The sequence below is a fragment of the Pelmatolapia mariae genome, linkage group LG4, assembly GCF_036321145.2.
Source record: "Pelmatolapia mariae isolate MD_Pm_ZW linkage group LG4, Pm_UMD_F_2, whole genome shotgun sequence".
Taxonomy (NCBI): Eukaryota; Metazoa; Chordata; class Actinopteri; order Cichliformes; family Cichlidae; genus Pelmatolapia; species Pelmatolapia mariae.
The window spans coordinates 18553489-18575371 of record NC_086230.1 but is presented as its reverse complement, the minus strand read 5'-3'; the positions used below and the strand labels follow the sequence as shown (position 1 = coordinate 18575371).

General features: G+C 43.3%; 2 protein-coding genes across 2 annotated transcripts in view; both read left to right on the top strand.

The window, feature by feature from the left end:
* The window catches only part of pitpnc1a (phosphatidylinositol transfer protein cytoplasmic 1a), a 68824-nt gene that overhangs the window by 6418 nt on the left and 40523 nt on the right, over nucleotides 1-21883 (top strand). The gene's annotated exons all lie outside the window — the stretch shown is intronic.
* Nucleotides 15986-17322, top strand: LOC134625669 (H-2 class II histocompatibility antigen, A-S beta chain-like). Its single transcript, XM_065470626.1, has 3 exons — nucleotides 15986-16104; nucleotides 16631-16709; nucleotides 17080-17322. The coding sequence occupies exons 1-3, from the start codon at nucleotides 15986-15988 to the stop codon at nucleotides 17320-17322; spliced, it is 441 nt and encodes a 146-aa protein (XP_065326698.1).

Genomic DNA, 21883 nt, shown 5'->3' with positions numbered 1-21883 from the left:
ACTTCATTGTTATGAGGTGAAAAAGATATGCTGTTCTTTTAGGGTCTTATAGGCGACTACATGTTAAAAATTGGTTATTTTATCCTATTGGTAGGTGGTTGCTGGGCAACATGATGTTGTCAGAATATCTGACATAGATGGGAACCTTCAGGGGCCTAAGATGTACCTCTGTGCCAAGTTAGGTTGTTCAGCTCCTGATTGTGGACACATAGAAAGAGATTTGGTGTATTATAATAAGATGTTTATTACACATAAGTGGTGTTTTCAGCTGCCTGAACCTGCCTGGCCATTGAGACTCTAATCACAGCCTTCATGCAGATGCTCTAAATTAAATGAGTTCTTCGGGTAATCTTATCAAAATAAACCAGACACAACATATAGTCGATGTCTTTGAAATAGCCAGGGACAGAGGTGCAAGTTGAACTAACAAGAATGTAACACAGGCACGCTTTCAGGGCACAATACTGAGAAGGTTACTGAGTGGAAAAGGCGGGCAGGAAAAAATGACCCCACCACAGGAGCTACATAGCAACATTAATGATCTGTTAAACGTGGAGGGTCAACGGTTTTCTATTTATAGTTCGGAGCAGTGGACTAAATTAAGAGCAGTAACACTCTCAGTCAGGAGTCCAGAGGTTGTGGGAACTGGGGTGACTAATGGACAGGTGAGAAATAAAATAAGTCCTGAGGGGGGAACAGAGAGTCATTGCCTGTGCCAGCGATGGCACAAGGAAAGCATTTAGACATGTGATTTAGTGTAGGCCTGAAGTAACCTTTAATATTGACTGAATCTCAGACCACTGAGTGCATATTTATTAATTTAAAGGCACATGGTCGATAAAGGGCAACGCAAAGATGGAGGTGAGACGGGAAGAATAACAGATGAACACAGCGATTAATAAGATGATATGACACAGGCAAAGAGAAAACGAACACAAACAAAGACGCAGGCAGCTCACAGTGACGTGCAGAGAGCAACATGTCATAAAAGGACTCAATAAGGAGAGTATACTGTGCAAAAACACACTTTAAAGATCTTTGAAAATTTGACAATTTATCCTAAGCTAAAGGAAAAATGTTTCTACTAAGTCATATTAGCTTCTAATCATTTTAATACCCACATTTTTCTTATTATCATCCTATCCTCCAAACCTGCTTATCCTTTCACAAGGAACTGATGACTTGATGATGTTGCTATATTGAGAGACTGACTTCCACAAGCACGGTCGATAACGCAGACTGTCGATTTCCACCTTGTGAGCTATCAATTAAGTTGGTGTTCAGCCGCATCACTAAGCAACCCTGGAGCTGATGCTTTACAGGTGAAAATAGAGGACAACATGAAGGGTCAGTAAACCAACAAAGGTAGGCCTGATAAATAAAATAGTTTGATTTAAAGCATGTAAGGGACAGGGGAATTAGCAAGGAGGAAAAATAGGTTAAGAAAACAATAATGTTGTGTGATTGGTGGTGGAAACACCAACCTGCAGTGTGACCATAAATATAGGGAATGTGCTTTTTACTTTGCCTTCGAGAACTGCATAAAATATGAAAAGCACGACAGTTTTCTTTGGTTTCCAAGATGCAGCCAGAAGAAGACTTTCTTATCCAGCATCAGTGAATATGTGGCTGATTTATTTGACGCCAGTAACTCTGCCAACGGCCTTTGTCAGCCCGGGACTTGACATCTGCAACAGTTCTGCCTTATTGCATCTGCCTCCGGCTATGCGTTTGAAACTCACACGTGGCGACACCAAGCTTCAAACAGAGGTCCTGTGAGGTTAGAGAATGTGGCGACACATTTTTAAGTAGAACCTCTGCACGCCCATGCATACCGCTGACAGACACTGTGGAAATGTGTCCCAAAAAAACGGTTAAATTTGCTACATCAGACATTTTGGGGGATTTATTACTTTAAAATGTATTGTGCAATTTATTTATATGTATTCATGTTTTTTTTGGTTGGAAAAATTATGACACTAATGATATAGAAGTCTCAAACGCACAGTTTGACTAGATTATCTCTGCTCACTTTGCATGAACATGGTGACATTTCTGCACATTATATTGATGATATAGTATCTATCCTTTTTAATTTGTTATAATGCACTGGATTCAGCTGACAGTATCTCAGACCTTTGCATAAAAAAAATACATTCATCTTATCAGATCCGGAAAATCTTAACCACCTGTCCCTCCATTTTCTGCCATCAGCCCACTTCTGCTCTTCCTGTCCCATTTAACTTCACTTACCGTCAACATGCTATCTAAACAAGGACAAACAATGACTCCCGAGAATAGAAGCTAGACTGGCACATTGTTAATGCGTCAGTAGAGTTATGGGACAGGTGTAAGAAGAGATGTGGCGAAAGAGGGGATCAGCTGGGCTTGCTGTCCTATAATGTTATCATAATCCATTATGGGACAGATTGTACATGTGATCAGGCTCTATATGTGATAAATATGATAATGTGACGCGATCTGTCACTGACGTTTTCAAAATTAAATTACACCTAAAGACAGTTGAAATTACAGAAATAAAAAATACAAGTTATGAGTAATTAGTTCAAGAAAAGGCATGTAAGGAAATGTAAGGAAAGTTTCTTCATGGGCTGTTGTGATTGGTCAGAATTTGCCAGATTTTTTTTTAAAGGAAAACACATTCAGTCTTTTGTTTATGTAAATAGTTAAGATCTGCTTCTCACGAGCAGTCAGAATGGTCTTCCCGTTGTTGTGGGTGGCCCCCTTAGGCCCACCCACCACTCAGTGGTATTCTTTTAGGTCTTTCCAAAAAACAAGAGAGACGACAATATTTTAGATTGTATGAGACAGTGCTGGGCTTCAGTGACTTGGCACTATATTTTCAGTTTTTACGGTAGACTGCCGCTGTTTCTGACTTCTCAATTTCAGTCTGGGACTTTGAGAGAAACAAACGTTTTTAGAGACAAATAACTTTTTTATCCTGTTAAATTAACACTGTTTTTCTTAACTTTACAGATTTGCAGGACAGATGATGTTTGCTGCCTTGCTCTTGTATGAAATGTTTTAGTCATAGCCCCTTATTGCAGCCTTAATGATAACTTACTTTAATAAAGATTTTTTGCAAATTAGATATTCTGACACAACCCACCCGATTTTCCAGGCTCAGGATCCACGTGTGACCCCCGGTGGCTGGGTTTGTAGCTATCTGGCAATTACTAATAAGTAAGCAGCTAACATTAACCTGTGTCAACCACATCAGCAGCTGATGTGTGAAGTTGTGTGCCAACTGGAGGAGGCAAAGATGGTGCTATTGGTGTAATTAGTGTTGAAAAGGAGTATCTAATCTGATAGCTTTAGTATGGATTAGTATATGAGAATTATTTTTTGTAATAATCCTAGTCGTGACATAGTTGTTGTTGTTTTTTCCAGCACTGCAGTTTCTCCTCAATTGTTTGTTTTTTGAAATTTCTAGAGCACATTTAGCAGAGCTCACTTCACAGCTGAGGCAGTGCTGTAGAGTAGAGTGATGTGCTCCCCTGAAGGTCATATTAGTTTGGGAAGAACAGTGATGAAAATAAAAATAAAAATACACTAAGATACTAACTTGACTTCTCGTTTTTGCAAAATGGGAATGCTTTAGCTTGTCCTGTGGGTGTAGTGATTTGCTGGGTGGTGTCTCACAGGATAACGATTGTCTCTCCCGTGGTTGTTCGATTGGATCAAGTTAGTGAAGGTCAGGTGAACGCCCTTGGCTCTCGTGTTCCTCAAGCTGTTCCGACAGTTTTTGACCATGTGGCGCTGGCAAGTTGTGCGGCTGGGGATGGGAAAGAAGTGATGATGAGGGATTACTCTTTCTACAGTAATGGGTATTTTGTCAGCATGTAGATGAATGCCAAGATCCAAGATATTCCAGCACAGCATTGCTTTGCAAAAAGAGTACTAATTTTTGTTTCATGCTAGACTGTTCTGTTTGTGTATATATGAAGATTTTCTTTTCCACCCTAATAATTGTATTCAGACCCTAGTTTAAACTAGAAACAGAATTACACAGTATATGTAGGTTGCAGAGCACAGAAAAGCACAGTTAAATGACTGATACAGAAACCTGTTCAGAAGATTTTATTACTTTTAATCACCATTTATCCATGCTCTTCCTCATATTGCTACTTGACACTATGGCTGTTGTTTTTCATCATCCTATCCATTCCTGTAGATAAAGCCAAACTTATTTCAGTTGTTACTGTCAACTATTGTTGTTTATGTGTCTGTAGAAATATGCAAAATATATGCAAACCCTCATTTTTTTAGGAGCACAATTACAGCTTTGGAGCTTGTGAACACAATAAAAAGGCTCAGATTTAAGTTTGGACTCTCAGACCTGCAGACCTCATTACTCTCTCTTGTCCACTGAATTTGCCGATGCTAATTAATTCTGTTCGGGTAGCAATGTGTGTGGCGCCAATAAAAATGTTTTCCTTGGAAAGTCAGCGCAAGAGATTTGACTGATTCAGTCAATGAGCTGCATAATTATTACTTGATCCCACACGCATAAAACCAATCAGCTCCCCTAACCTGGTCATCACCCGACACTGTTAAAAATGTCTCATTCACAGCTCTTGCTGCATATACCATTAACCTTCACTACAGGGTCTCTGTTTATACCGTATCAGAACCACAGCATGTCAAAGGGCTACTTCAGCTGAACCCTGAAGACTAGAGACAGGTTGTTTAATATAATCACCATAACACACACACACACATGCACGCGCACACACATGCAAATGTATGTCTAAAGTCATCTACCATATGTGGTTGTGTGCACAACTACATGATGTGCATACCGAAATAACAGGTACAAGTGTCCCTGGTTGCTATAGGAACATCAGCAGCTCGCAACTGATTAGAAATGTCTTTGATGATGAAGTGGCTTTGTGTTTGCGTTCTGTGAGCAGACAAACACCAAGGTCTGTATGTGTGTTTGAGTGTGTAGATGTGAGTCCAACTGACCAGCATACACGAAGAACAACTGCTTGCTCAGGAGTCTGCATTAGTAACATTAATACTTATTTCACGTAAAGGTGTTTTAATTTTAATATTTAATGATTTTATTGGGGTTCTTTAAAAAAACGTGAAAATCTGGTGAACAGCTGTTTCAAATGAGACAGCGACCGTGTACCTGCAAAGTTCAGCACTGGCAGTGAAACCTCATCCAACACACCAGATGGTCTCAGTGTGTATTTATGCCTGTCTGCCATGACTTTGTTATTCCTGGTATAGGTTTGTTTGTGTCCATGCAATATCTATCTATATATCTATCTGTCTATCTATCTATCTGTCTGTCTGTCTGTCTGTCTATGAACTTGAGTGACATCCAATTCTTTATCCATAATATAATATGAGGTATAATATGTATAATAGGTATAATATGATGTCAGCCCACTCTTCTGGGAAGGTTTACCAACTAGTTAGTGAAGGTACCTAACTGCAGTCTACATAAAGTACACAAAAAGACTAAAAGTGACAACAATATGAGAGCTCTGCTAGTAATAAAAATCTAACTGGAAGCACATTTTAATGAAAACAAGAAATGAGAAAAGGAAATATATAACTAACATTTAATAACAATTATAATCCATTTAATGAATCAATTTAGTTTAAATTATTTAAACATTTAAAGGTTTTCTATTCTTTTTGATTTATTCACATTAAAAGTTTGTGGTGTACAAAAAATTGAAGAAATATTTAGCCAAAGCTCGACTCAACCTGAATGTTTTCAGAACTAGTAGTTGTGTGTCTTTAATGTTTGTCTTCTTTTCCTGTACAACATTTCTGTACAAGTGTTGCTTTGTAGGAATGAGGAAGTTCTGACACACCTGTAAATGTAAGGTAGTAAAGCATAAGAGACCTAGAGCGATACACTAACAAACAGATTTACTAACAAACAGAACCATGTAAAATCCTGCTCATTATCTCAGGGGTAATTTGTACCTGTGCACAAAGTAAGTGCACCTTTTGTTGAGGAGTACTTGGTGAGGGCTAGTTCTTTTAGGTTCAGCAGCTAACAAGATGGTGTATCGGTCAGGATACAGGAAGGAGGACGAGAGGCTTCCACTTTGCTGGATTGTCACCGCCAGCTGTTTTATTGCCACTTAGATACTCAGTGTTGCCAGCAGTCTGTAGTAACAAACAAATTGCCATGAGTATATAAATATATACAGCAACAGCTCCACCAAGATAAACATAAAGTATTAAATGAAATAAACCAACACATCCATCTGAATATACACATAACATAACATATATGATTTGAACTATGCCAATCTTACATCTCTAGCTCCAAACACAGAAAGGACACAATTAAACACAGTGAGAATACCATACATAGCCGAAACATCCACTCTAGCTGTGAACATAAGGACTTTGGCGCCATCGTGTGGCCGAATAAAATTACTACATAATGGCGGCGGTCAGCGGCACATGCCTCTAGTCACGAGATTAAAACTCACTGCTATACCGCTGTAGAAAGTAACTAAAGCCGGGGCAAACATCAGGATCGGAAAATAAACATATTTAAGGAAACTTACTTGCAGTCACGAACTTAACACTCGGAGCATCACCGTGAAGGATGGCAACCAGGAACACAGCTTACAAGGTAAACAGAACTATCACGGAAACAATCTCCCCTTCTCGAGTGGCAGCGCACTACCCCCAACTTCTGCCTACGTCATTTCCTACGGCTCCACCCCACACAATATTGCAGAACATAGACATAAAAACCCAGAGCCTTTTATACAGCCGCCCCCAAATGTGGTTACACATTTGCTCCCCAAAAAAGGCTCCCTAATCAGTTCCAGGAGGCGACTTGCTGTTCTTCTCAGTATCTCTGTCTTCCGCTGGCACGGCAGGTAAAACTACCAACCGAGCAACTGGTCTGGTGTAAACCCGTCCATTAACGTTCACATCAGCAGATCTGACAAGTCCATCATCACTACGATGAATCTTGATCACATGGCCTATTGGCCACAAGGCTCGAGGCAGTTGCGGATCTGCAACCATAACAACTGCCTTTTCCAGAAGTTCAGGAGGAGTTAACTGCCACTTCTCCCTCGCCTGTAAACCAGGTAAGTATTCCTTGATGAATCTTGCCCAGAACTGATCAGCAAGAATCTGTGAGTGCCTCCAACATCGTCGACTGAGGTTCTCTGTCTCTGGGTAGACCACCTGGAGTAGTGATCCATCAGGCCGCCCCATGAGGAGACTATTAGGTGTCACAGGGTCCACATCGGCCACGTCGGTGGAAATGTAGCCTAAGGGCTACCTCCACCGACAAATACCTCCACCTCCAGCAGAACTGTAAGGAGTACCTCCTCGTGAAGAGGTTGGGAACCCACACAGGTGCGGAGAGCTGTCTTCACTGAACAGATTTCCCTCTCCCATACACCTCCGAAATGTGGGGCTGCCGGGGGGTTGAACTGGAATCTGATCTTCTGACAGGCGAGCTTCCTTTGCAATGTCTCTGACATGTTGGCAAAGGCTTCTCGGAGTTCTCGTTCTCCCCCTTTGAAATTGGTCCCACAGTCAGACCATAACTCTGCCGGTGTCCCTCTTCTGGCTATGAATCGCCTCAGGGCCATGAGGAACGCATCCGCGTCTAAGCTACTTAAGAGATCCAGATGTACCGCCCTCGTCGTCATACACTTGAAAATGATTCCCCAGCGTTTCTTGGGCCGTCTTCCTACCTTCACAAACATAGGCCCGAAACAGTCAACACCGGTTGAGTAAAAGGCTGGTTTGTACAGTCAAAGCCGAGCAGCTGGAAGGTCAGCCATCTTGGGAACCGAGGGTTGTGCCCTCGAACGCTGGCACTCAGGACAGGCTCGCTGGTGCTTGCGAATTGCCTCTCTTCCACGCAGTATCCAATAAGACCTCCGCAGCTCCGCGAAGACCCGTTCGGAGCCTGGATGATGCAGATCAACGTCATATTTCTGGATAAGCAGACGTGTGAAAGGGTGTGAAGGATCCATGACAATCGGATGCAATATAGGTCCGTCAAGACCTTCTAGGCGTCGCAACTGACCCCCTACTCTGATGAGGCCCGCTGAGGTATCCAGTTCAGGTGCCAGGGTAAGCAAGCGGCTTCTGGATGAGACAGGTTTCCTTTCTGAAAGCAGTGTGCACTCCTCTGGAAATGACTCCTGTTGAGCCTGCCGAAGGATGGCCTGTTCAGCATTCTGATAGTCCTCGGCACTAGGTGGCGCAGTCAAGAGCCCCTGACCACCAAGCTCTTTAACAGTAACGTCCAAGAGCTCCTGCCAAGTCTTGCATGCCATTCCATCCTGACAGGTAGGTGGGGAGGTGATAGAGATTCCACAGAAGACTGTCTTCCGGAGCTCAGGTTCGTCATTACTGGGCTCGGAGCTCGGGTTCTCTGGCCAGGTATCAGGACTGTTGAGCAGAAAGGGGGGTCCATTAGACCACCGATTAGGCACTTTGAGCTCGGCCAGAGCCTTCCCTCTTGTCAGGTCATCCGCTGGATTACTCTCTGAGTCTATGTAGCGCCAGGTACAGTGTTCCGTCAACTCCTGTATCTCAGCTACCCAGGCTCCTACGAAAACCTTGTAGCGGCAGGACTGTGAGCTCAACCAGGTGAGAACAGTGGTCGAATCAGACCACAGGACTGTTCTTTCAATCGCTGAGGTGAGTTCCCTATTCAGGGTACTGGCCAGCTGCGCTGCCAGCAAAGCTCCGCAGAGCTCGAGGCGGGGAATAGAGAGAACTCGTTTGGGGGCTACACGGGAGCGAGCTAGGATGAAGGTGAGGTGAACTTGCCCATCCTGTTCTACAGTCCTCATATAAGACACCGCTCCGTAAGCTTTCTCAGAAGCATCCGCAAAAATGTGCACCTCACGGATGGCCCCCTTTGAGTTAGCACTGGCAGGAACATAGGCACGTGGGAAGGTAAGGTGAGGTAAAAACTGAAGCTCCGCTTCCCAGTCAGACCAAGCTTGCAGGAGGGTGGAAGGGAGATTCGAGTCGTCCCAACCATGCTTCTTATCCCATAGCTGCCTGAGGAGGAGCTTGGCCCGCGTGGTGAAGGGTAACAGATAGCCCAAAGGGTCATACTGTGAAGCTAAGACTCTATAGATGTTTCTGAGGGTTGGCATCTCATAGGACACGGGCCTGTGCTTATAACCCAAGGAGTCGGTATTCCAGTCCCAGCTGAGCCCGAGCATGGTCTCTAGTGGGTTGGATTTGTCCTCGGCTAGCCACAGATCCAGACTCTGTGATCTAGCTTCTGGAGGCAAATGGCTCAGGACATTTGGATCATTACAAGCCCACTGGCGTAGCTCGAAGCCAGCTGATTTCAGCAACTCTCTTAGCCGATCCACCAGATCTCTAGCTTCTTCCGGTGAGCCAACACTCTGTAGGCAGTTGTCTACGTAGAAACACCTCTCGATGGAGAATCTCAGGCTGTCGTCAGGCTGTGTATGCTCCATCACATGACGCTGCAGGGCGAATGTGGCGCAGCAGGGGCTTGAAGTTGTCCCAAATGGCAGGACCTGCCACTCGAAGATTTTAGGGGGTTCATTCACCTTTAAGTCCCGCCAAAGGAACTTCAACAGGGGCCGGTCTTCAGGGAGGAGAAGTACCTGATGGAACATCCCCTTGATGTCTCCACTCACAGCTATGGGGTGTTCACGAAACCTGACCAGCACCCCCAACAGGGAAGCTCCAAGAGTAGGGCCAGGCAACAGGAACTGGTTCAGGGACTGTCCAAGGTATTTATGGGAACAGTTAAACACCAGGCGATTCTTCCCGTTATGACTGACAAGATGATGTGGTATGTACCAGTTCTCCTTGGGTGAAGTCTCATGTGTAACTTCCTTCACGGCTCCTGATTGGATCAGCTTCTGCATTTCTGCCCTGTAGGCATCAGCCCGACCAGGATCCTTTAACAGGCGCCTTTCTGTGCTTCGAAGCATGGGCATGACTGATTCCTTTGGTGCATTCAATGGCGGCATCTGTGGGTGACGGAGTAGAGGTGTAGCATACCTGAAGACTCCATCGACCATCCTGCGAGTGGTTCTTGCCTCGAGCAGGGCCACAGCCTGCTGATCCTGTTTCGACCGAGTGACCTCTTTCTCGGATCGGTAAGGCACCACGTCCACCTGCCAGAGCCGCTCCACGTGCTTGAGCAACTCGTCTGATTGGGCGGATGTATACAGGGATAGGACAGGCTGGGTCTGCCGCCCCATGAAAAGACTTGGCCCTTGAAGGGTCCAGCCAAGCCGGGTGTGGACTGCTGCTGGGCCCCCAGGTGGGCCGAGGCGGACTGGTTCTATGGGGGTGATCAGGTGTGGCTGGTCTGAACCAATAAGGAGCAGAGGCTTGGCTTCCTTCAGGGCAGGGACCGGGATCCCATGCAGGTATTTGTACTTCCTTCTCAGCTGATCGATAGGATAGGTATGGTGAGCTAAGTTGAGACGATCAGCTGTGAACGCTCCGTCAATCTTGTAGTAGGATCCAGGGTTGGTAGCAGCAGAGACGCTGAAGGATACGGTATGTCCGTGAAGCATTTGAATATCTTGGCGGACGGTTCGTAATGGCAGGTCCTCCGGGATGCCTGTCAGACCAAGAGTCTTTGCAGCAGCGGGGAGCAGCATGGTCCTCTCTGAACTGTCATCAAGGATAGCAAAGGTGTCTAGAGTCCGCTCTTCATGGCTCAAAAGCACAGGTACAATCTTTAGCATGACACGATTGCCAGCCCCATGGCGATCAAGGTAGAGTGAGCCCGAAGCTGAACTGGTTAGGCAGCTTTCCTCCTTTGCAGCCATGCCAGCATTGTTTCCTTCCGTCTTGGCATTTACCTCGTGAAGAGCCAGCAGATGTTTGCCCTGGCAGCGGCTGCAGGGTTTCTTTAGTGTGCACTGAGCAGCTAAATGAGTTCGGGCGCAGCGCCAGCATCGTTTATTGACCTGTATCCAGTCCTTTATTTCCTCTTTGGAGAGCTTGGCTACATCATCACATTGGCTAAAATAGTGTTCTGTGCTCTCACAGTAGGCACAGTAGGCTTTGCTCTTGACCTTCCCTCTAGCTCGACTCTCCTTCACTGGTGGAAAGGTGTGTTCTGATGGCCCCTTTAGGTTATGTAGGACTGTCACGGTTTGTCGGCCTGGACGGGCCTCAGCCTTTACACTGGTCCTTTCTCTACTGCTTCTTACGCCTGCTTGGCCGTCAAATCCTTGACACCAGGACTCCTGACGAAGCCATGCAGATAGGTCGTACAGAGTGTAGGTGCTCCCGGGCTGCTTGAACTGGTGTCGACGAAAATCAGCTCTCTGTTCGGCAGGGAGCTTACTTATTAGTCGGGCAACGTGGGACCCACAGTTCAACTCCACTTCTCCTTCCAGTCTTAATGTTTGTAACAGCCCAACTAGTGACTGCACCTGAAGGGAGAACCTTTGGAAGGCTACTGTGTCACCTCGCTTTATTTCAGGACCATCTAGGACACTTGCTATCTTTCTCAAGGCGAGCTGATGAGGTTGTCCAAATTTATCGTGGAGGGCTGCCATGGTGTCAGTATAAGGCTTAGGTGAGTTCAGGTAAGCATCGGCGATAAGTCGAGCTTCTTCTAGTTTGAGGTGGTCCACAAGTATCTGATACTTGAAGAGCTCAGTAGCATTAGGAGGGAGTAGGTTCTCTAAAGCCATGTGGAGCCTAGCAAACTCAGAGGGATCAGCATGAATGAACCTTGGAATGGTTGGTTTGGGCCCCCTGTACACTAGCTCAGCTGAAAGAGGAGCAGATGGGTTATTGCAGTGCCCACTGGTTACTCCAGTGACCGGAGAGGGGGGACTGGCTGGAACAGGCTTGGTTGGGAGCAAACCTGTCTTACTTGGTGCCCAGCAGGGGGGTGGCACAGAGTGTTGTGGAGGAGTATGAAACGTGTTTCCATCCTTAACCACAGGGTCCTGATATGGGGTGCAGCATTGACTTGGCAGCGAAGGCTCACCAGTGAAATACGCTGTGCGGGGTAGAGGGTGGTACTGTACACCATCATCGGAGAATTGTTCGTCAACCTTCATTTGGGAGAATCCTGTGTGCAACTCTTCCACCGGTTCAGGCCATGGTGGTGGGTCGGGCCACACCTCCTCATCCTCCTCCTGTGGCATTGTCTCAGGGGTGGTGTATACCTCTCCTGAACCGCGCTTGGGGGGCTGACTGGTGCTATACTGTGAGGCAGTCAGCTGAGCCATATCCTTCCTCAGCAGGTGAGCTACTTCAATCAGCTCTCTGAGGTCACTCTTTGCCTCCTTCAGTTCTCTGAGGCCCTCCTGTAAAACTTGCTGTGATTGGAGTAGCTTCTCTCTTTCGGCCTGCAAGGCTCTGAATTCTGTATGAAATGGGTGTATTGAAGACCCTGGCCAATTGGAAGGTGCACATTCAGGTGAGAGGCTCCTATTAGAGTCCACATCTTGTTCGCTTCTTCCCAGTGGAGGGGGTGTATTGTAATAGTCCCCATCCCTGTTGCTGTAGAGGGGTGGCGTATGACTATACTGAGACTGAACTCTCCCGCTTCTTGTGTGGGGCTGTGGGGTGTCCCACTGCAGCATTTCCCTAAAGGGGTGGCCTGTATAGTTAACATCAAAGTCCTCAAACCGGCTTGGTCGACGTGTGTGGCGTTTAGGCCTTACATCAGGACATATCGCTCCATCTGGCTCCATCTTGATAACTGCAATCCGGCTCGAAGGACCAATGTTGAGGAGTACTTGGTGAGGGCTAGTTCTTTTAGGTTCAGCAGCTAACAAGATGGTGTTATCGGTCAGGATACAGGAAGGAGGACGAGAGGCTTCCACTTTGCTGGATTGTCACCGCCAGCTGTTTTATTGCCACTTAGATACTCAGTGTTGCCAGCAGTCTGTAGTAACAAACAAATTGCCATGAGTATATAAATATTAGGGGTGCAACAATACTCATATCGATATTGAACCGTTCGATACAGTGCTTTCGGTTCGGTACGCATATGTATCGAACAATACAAAATTTTTAATTTATTTTATCAACTTTTCTTCTGACGATACTGTCTGTGTTGAGAGCTCAGTGGATCTGCGTTCGACTTATCCGCCTAGGCTGCACTGTCGAGCGCAGATCCACCGAGTGCAGCGCAAGCTAGCGAGACAGAAGTTGCTCGTTGCAACATGGCAAATTGAACCTCCCCCACCCTAATTCAGATCTGGCGTTTGGAACTATTTTGGTCTTCATGTGAAGTATGACCCTGAAGGTAAGCGCGTCATGGACAAAAGTAAAACAGTATGTCGGATGTGCCACGCAATGCTCAATTACATTGGTGGGAACTAGTGCTTAGCGCAGTTAGCTTGTTAAAGTGTTGACGCCGTCCAGCCCCACGCACGGGGCGATCCGCGGTAGCTCGTTAACGGAGATTTGCCGTGTTATGGCGTTAACGTCATTTCAACGAGATTAACGCTGACAGCACTAGTGGGAACACAACGAATATGACTGCACATTTACGCCGACATCATCCTAGTGCGAAGACAAGTGGAAGCAGACAAAAACAACAAGCACGCATGCCACAAACTTTACCCGAGTCATTTAGACAGTCGTTAGCACATGATTCTCCTTATGGGGACCTGATATGTTTAATATGCTGCTGAGAATATAGCCCAGAAGAAGCTATAGTATAGCTTTTATTTTGGAAAGAGCCATTTCTCTGTAATAAACTCTCTTTTTCCAAAGATGAGTGATTTCTCGATCAGATAGATTTATTACTTTGTTGTTTCAGCAACATTAAATTTAAAAACTGTACTTTTGAGTTAAAATATATATTTATAATTTTAATAAATGACAAATTAAAAAGGCATGAACATTTTTTTGTATCGAAAAAATATCGAACCGTGACACCAAAGTATCGAACCGAACCGAACCGTGAATTTTGTGTATCGTTGCACCCCTAATAAATATATACAGCAACAGCTCCACCAAGATAAACATAAAGTATTAAATGAAATAAACCAACACATCCATCTGAATATACACATAACATAACATATATGATTTGAACTATGCCAATCTTACATCTCTAGCTCCAAACACAGAAAGGACACAATTAAACACAGTGAGAATGCCATACATAGCCGAAACATCCACTCTAGCTGTGAACATAAGGACTTTGGCGCCATCGTGTGGCCGAATAAAATTACTACATAATGGCGGCGGTCAGCGACACATGCCTCTAGTCACGAGATGAAAACTCACTGCTATACCGCTGTAGAAAGTAACTATAGCCGGGGCAAACATCAGGATCGGAAAATAAACATATTTAAGGAAACTTACTTGCAGTCACGAACTTAACACTCGGAGCATCACCGTGAAGGATGGCAACCAGGAACACAGCTTACAAGGTAAACAGAACTATCACGGAAACAATCTCCCCTTCTCGAGTAGCAGCGCACTACCCCCAACTTCTGCCTACGTCATTTCCTACGGCTCCACCCCACACAATATTGCAGAACATAGACATAAAAACCCAGAGCCTTTTATAAACCTTTGTTGTATTGATTCTTTGGACTTTTTGAAGGGTTTTGAGAGGGTGTTGGGTAGGGCTGCTATGATTAGTCGACTAGTCACGATTACGTCAACTATCAAAATCGCCGACGGCTGATTTAATAGAGATTGACAGACCACGTGACTTTCGTGCATTGCATGCCGGGAACTGGTGGCAAAACAATCCAAGTACCGCATCAAATGCAAGCATTTGCAGCACCGCAAAACGTTCATTCTCCGGTTACAATACCTTCTTGGTTTCTCTTTGCTCCCCAAAAAAGGAATGTACAAAACGAAGGAGAACAATGCCGGACCGTACAAAGACAGACTCGACGAAAAGGCAAAGAAAAGGTACGAGGAAAAAATCAAAGGAGTGAAAGGGTCAGACCCTTACCAGCACACAGAGTGGACAAAAGACGTCAGTGTGCTGCACAACTTCCACGCTCAGATTTATAATTATATAGTTTTTGGAGTGAGTGCATACACTCATGAAGTTTAGTAACTTCAGGTCACTGCAACAAGCCCGGGTACAGTTTACCGACGGATGGGTACAGGACCTTGAAATGCACCGTGTAGAATGAAAGACCATCGTACGAACAAAGGTAAGTTACCAGTCTCACAAATCGTCTTCATAAACACACATTCGTTAACCGTTTATTAATAGGACCTTTGAGCTCAACGGTAATTAATTAGTAGTGGAAATAATTTCTAGTACGCATTACAGAAATGTAGAAGTGACAATAATAATGTATGCTGTAATCGTACTGGGCAATTAGTGATACAAAAAAACTGTTTTATCCTGTGAATAAAAGTATATGTTTTTGTCAATGTACCATGGTAATAACAGAAGCGAAACGCAATATTCTGTCAGGACAATTCACTATTTATGCACAATAAACAAAGGAGCATAGCGCGACAATTTCTGTTCAGCGCCAGACTTGCTTGTAACCTATATCACCAATTATGTTATGAAAAATGACGTATTAACTACTACAAAACACTGACCTTTGTGGAAATGCTTGGAGCAGACTAACATGTGAGCTGGAGTGTTCTGGGACGTTATATTTGGTATATCCAGGCCATCTGCCTCTTTGTTACTTCGGAAACATGGCTTAAACAATTCCTCTTCCACGACGTAATCCGATAAAAACCAATCTCTTTACCCGTCGGCTTCGCATGGCTGTCATGCGACCGGCTATTGCAGTTAATAATACAACAGCTTCTTGCCATTTTTTGTGTTTCTTTTTATCGCTGTGTAACTGATTTCAATTGAAAGCCTGCATGCGCTAGTACCTCTTGCCACGAGTTCCCAGAATCCTTTGCGGTTTTACCCCTGAATGACGTCACATTTTCGAGGCGTCGTTTGAAGCTTTGTAAGATCCCGAAAGACGCAGGAATAAGTAGTAGGATTTAAGAGTGTAGTAACAGAGTGAAACAGAAGATGGCAGCACTGCATGTACATAGATGCCAGCTGCTGTTAAACCCCGAAGAAGAAGGAGCAGTGTCCGGTATCATAGCTGTGTCCAAATTCAGGGGTCGCATCCTTCGGAAACCGCATTTGTAGCCCGATTACGTTAAATTAAAGTTATAGTTTTCACACAGCTGAATAAACGTCAAACAGAAAACTTATTATCAGAAGTGTGAGATGGTAGAGAATTTACTCCGGTGTCCTGTTAAATTTTAGATAGCAAGGAGCAGACGGCTGAGTTTATTAAACTTCACCGAGATAATCTACAAAATTTCATTAAAAGTTTAATAAACTATCATCTTGTCTTTATTTTTAGTTAGCACATACCTTAAACACCTTAAGCTGTAAGCTAATGATAGTTATATAAGAGCAGATCCATGCTGGTGCAATAAGCTGTACGTTTTACGTCCAATGGATGCATGATCTGATTAGTCTACTAATCGCAAAAATAATCGGTGACTAGTCGACTATCAAAATAATCACGTGTCAACCCTAGTTTTGGACTATAAGTTTGAAACAGTTTTTTAACTGATAATGTGATTGTGGTGGTAATTTACACAATACAACTGTGAAACAAACAGTTGAGTTTATAGTTGGATTTTTCTGTTGTGTGGGGAGTCATAAACTTTGTCTCACATATGAATGCTTTGATTCGAGCAAGACTCAGGTCTGTATGACACTGGATGGTGATGATCTTTACTAAGTAGACTACACAAAAGAAGAGCTTGTATATGATGCCAGAATCCCTGTTACAGTGCACGTTTCAGAGACTTATCAGTGTGCAGTATATTACAGATCACTGTGCAAATGTGAATCTGCAGAATGGAAAAGAGACAAGTCAGCTTCGTTATCAAACAGAGGTATGTGACATCGCATATTGCATCATACTTCATGTGTAAATTTTATAAAGGTTTTATGGATTTTTTCTTAACTTTGCACTGATAGGATTGCTTTCAATTTCATGGTACATGTGGTATGACAAAATACTATTTCATTACTGCATTTGTTAATGCAACTAACAGAGCAACTAGTGGTCATCGTCTACCCCAGAGATCACGTGATACTTTATTAACCACTTGTTTCCTCCATCTATCAACATAAAGTGGAGCAAGAATGGAAAAATCATAACAGTGGAAAATCATTTCAAGAAGTGCTTATCTAATCCTGATGGGACATTTCACATTTTGTCCACTCTCAACTTTATCCCACAAAAGGGAGACATTTATGGCTGCACAGTGGAACATGAAGCCCTTGAGGAGCCCTTGACCAGATTTTGGGGTGAAACTAATTTCTATATTAATACTTTTTAAGATTAAGATAGACTTCTCCTCTTCAGCTGCCCAAAAATAGGCTCTCAATCAAAACATAAACAGACCATCCGTAGTGACAGGTAAAAGAAGCCGTCCTCAGAAAGGAAAAATTCCACCTGCTACTGTGGAGGAGTTGTCTCAACTGATGGGAAAATATTTCTCCAAGCATAATTCTGTTCTGAATAACCCATAATGTTGTATTTAGGGGGTCTACATTTGTGCCTGAAGTGCATTGCCATGTAAATAATTTGCATTTACTGAATATGTACTTACTAAGTACCACTGTTCAAAAGTTGAATAAAGAAACAAACTAATTTTTACCTTTTAATTAAAACCACTTTGTAGAATATCACATCAGTTACAATGTAGAATCAATGTCATGTATAGTTTTGAAATGACAAAATGTTCACATAAAATCATGACAACATTTAAATAATATCACCCACTACTAGCATTCTGTTATTTACTGTCTCTTTTGAAATCTTACCACTGCATATACAGCACAACACTTTTAAGAGTATTTAACAAGAGCATTTTTCCCTGGTTGTACTACCTCACTGGGGCACATGTTCACCAAAACGCAGCAAACCTTCACCATCTTATCTAGAAGGGTCACCTCTTCACCCTCACATGGATGAAGTAATCTGATTGGCATGGTGGTATGTAGCATGTAGTTTGAAGCAGGGATTTCGTAGTGACCCATGTGTAGCGTTGGAACCCAGTCAGGATTTGTTTCATCCATTTCATAGGCTGGTTTGCCTGCAATAATGAAAAACAACTAGCAACTCTATAAACAGAACATATATCAACAAAATCACTCATTAGGATGTTTGTTCTAATTTGCTATGACCTCAGAGCGCATTGAAAATAAAACTAATAGGCTATAAAGAGTAATATGAACTTATTTAGATCTTACCTGAATGAAAATGTCTGGAGCACACCAACAGATATCTGGGGATGGTAGAGAACTGGATATCAGCTCGTCTCACAGCTGCTATCCAGGCTAGACGCCTTCTTTTGGTAACATATGATACATAAACTCCCTCACGTTGCTTCCAGGTGGGGAAACGATAAAAAGAGAGCCCATTTTCCAGCTTATTCCCTTCCCGATCGTGCGATCTAACATTAAAACCGACAACACAGCAAGTGCGTACCATTGCTGATGCTATCCGTGTGCTTTCGCTCCTTTAGCCCTTTGTTTGGCCTGCTAAAATGGCGCCTCGGCGGTCACACCCCCTCCCGTGACATCACGCTCCAAAGCCCTATAAAGGAAGTTGAATGTATTATCAAGTGTATTTATTAATGATAAACATTTGCCAGTGTGATGAATGTATCTCAAGTTTTGGTGTGGTCACTTTTAGGTTACTATTTGGGGTGTCGGGTGGGGCTTTACAACGTCCTCTGCCTAAAAGGAAGCAGCCAACATTGTCCCCTTTATGCTTGTACCAAGAACAGGAAACATTTTTTAGGTACAGATTGGGAAGGTGAACTCAAATAGCAAAAAAATTGCCTCGGTATGCTGAACATGCATCATAGTACAGGTTCCCGGTACTTTTCCTGGTAAAGAAAACAAACAAAAATATAAGTAAACTTAAATTTAGGGTTTTGTTAGTGCAGCTTGGCTCTCGACATGTTAATATTTTTGTCCCATGACTCATTTTGGACTTTTTAGTAATTGAAACATGACACAGGTTTTGTAGTGCTCACTGTAGAGTCCTTTACATTATTACTGTTACTGTGTGTATGTGTTTTTGCTACAATATTTATTCAAACGAAATGTAAATCTTCACTGTATTCAGTAGTGGTCGCACAGGAAACTCCTTGACTAATTAAAAATTATAACAATTAGTCAAATGTTATTCAAGTAAAGTTGTTTCTAATTTTCCCAGTATGACACGCTAACAAAGGCTGTTTTTTGTGTCCAATCGTTCTCTACCTCACCACTGCTGTGAGTTTACCGAGCTCTCTCCATGCATAATGAACGAGATGAGTTTTCCCCAAACAATCTGAAATTCAAGTTGTACCAAAACACTCCAGACTGGAACAGAAGGGACAAAAGGCTTATGTAACAATAAGGTGCTTGCCAAAACAAGAAATGACTTCTCTAAGAAAACCACCTGGTTCTTGCCTCAAAGCTTAGTTGGAGGTGAACAGAGTGATGGATTTAAACTGACTGTGAATGTTGTTTTATTGCTGGTAAATTGGTCTTGAGCATATATAGCGACAAAATTAAATCAATCAAAAATCAGTGTAGCAGCTAATGCGTGTCACGCCCAAGGCTGAACAGTTCTTTGTTTTTCTCAGTAAAATCCACCTTAATTTGTTCCTTTTTAAATTTCTCTTACGTGAGTAGACTTAAACATGTTCAGAACGTTTCAGTCCCTCAACCTTTGTTTACCTCTAGTACTTAATGATGAAATACAGGGTGGGCCATTTATATGGATACACCGTAATAACATGGTAATGGTTGGTGATATTAAAGTCCTGTTTGTGGCACATTAGTATATGTGAGGGGGCAAACTCCTCAAGATGGGTGGTGACCATGGTGGCCATTTAGAAGTTGGCCATCTTGGATACAACTTTTGTTTTTTCAATAGGAAGAGGGCCATGTGACACATTAAACTTATTGGTAATGTCACAAGAAAAACAATGGTGTGCTTGGTTTCAACGTAACTTTATTCTTTCATGAGTTATTTACAAGTTTCTGACCACTTATAAAATGTGTTCAATGTGCTGCCCATTGTGTTGGATTGTCAATGCAACCCTCTTCTCCCACTCTTCACACACTGATAGCAACACCGCAGGAGAAATGCCAGCACAGGCATCCAGTATCCGTAGTTTCAGGTGCTGCACATCTCGTATCTTCACACCATAGACAATTGCCTTCAGATGACCCCAAAGATAAAAGTCTAAGGGGGTCAGATCGGGAGACCTTGGGGGCCATTCAACTGGCCCACGACGACCAATCCACTTTCCAGGAAACTGTTCATCTAGGAATGCTCGGACCTGGCACCCATAATGTGGTGGTGCACCATCTTGCTGGAAAAACTCAGGGAACGTGCCAGCTTCAGTGCATAAAGAGGGAAACACATCATCATGTAGCAATTTCAAACATCCAGTGGCCTTGAGGTTTCCATTGATGAAGAATGGATCCACTATCGTTGTACCCCATATACCACACCAAACCATCACTTTTGTTGTTCCAACAGTCTTGGAGGGATCCATCCAATGTGGGTTAGTGTCAGACCAATAGCGGTGGTTTTGTTTGTTAACTTCACCATTCACAAAAAATTGTTCCAATTTTTGTTTTGCCCATTCTGCAAATTCTGTGCACCGATCTGGGTCATCCTCGTTGAGATGCTGCAGTAGCTGGAGTTTGTAAGGGTGCCATTTGTGAGTAGCTAATATCCGCCGAAGGGATGTTCGACTAATGCCACTCTCCAGTGACATGCGGCGAGTGCTACGCTGTGGGCTCTTGCTGAATGAAGCTAGGACAGCCACTGATGTTTCTTCATTAGTGACAGTTTTCTTGCGTCCACATTTTGGCAAATCCAACACTGAACCAGTTTCACAAAACTTAGCAAGCAGTTTGCTAACTGTAGCATGGGAGATGGGTGGTCTCGTAGGGTGTCTTGCATTGAAATCTGCTGCAATGACCCGGTTACTGCGTTCACCAGATATACCAGATAGCTCCATAAAGCACCCCTCCAATAGCCAAACCCATCTGTTCTCTGATTGGATAGTTAAATTTGTGATTGACATGACATTGGCCAATCAGATGAAAGGAAGAAAAATAGGGTCAAAATTCGTACTTGTAACTTGAAACTTGAGTGCAGAGTTTAACATGTATTTTTTAGCTAAGTCCACACACAAATCTTTTTTATGCACACACAAATTCTTTTTACACATACAAATCCTGATTTACAAGTACAAAATATTTATGACCACAATTTGAGCCCATAAGTTTGCCCCCTCACATATACTAATGTGCCACAAACAGGACTTTAATATCACCAACCATTCCCATGTTATTACGGTGTATCCATATAAATGGCCCACCCTGTAGATTTAATCCAGTAGAAGCATTTGCCAGTGAACCAAAGTTGTGGAACTTTGCTACTTTCAGCTGTGCCCTTATTCACAAGAGGTCACCACAGCAGGTAGTGCCACATGTTTGATTTGGCAGATTTATACAACAGACGCCCTTCCTGACTTCCCCTGCAGGGATTTCTGTGTCCTCCTGGGATTGAACCAGGCAAATGTGTAGACCTCTATACAAAAAAAAAAAAAAACAGTATGTTTCCTGGTGCGTTTATTCAAGCGGTTTAGTGTCATATAAAGTTTGTGTAATTCAGTTAAATTTGGACCGTTGGTAGGTATTTACTAGGCAACATGACAGCATCATAATATATTATTCATAATAAAAGTTTTGTGGATATAAATTAGATATTGTTGTGAAATTAAAATGATACAATGCAATGTTACAGGTGCATAAAAGCTGCAAATGAATAATTTTTGCCTGTTGGTAGGTAGCTGCTAAGCAGCATGATGACATCATAAT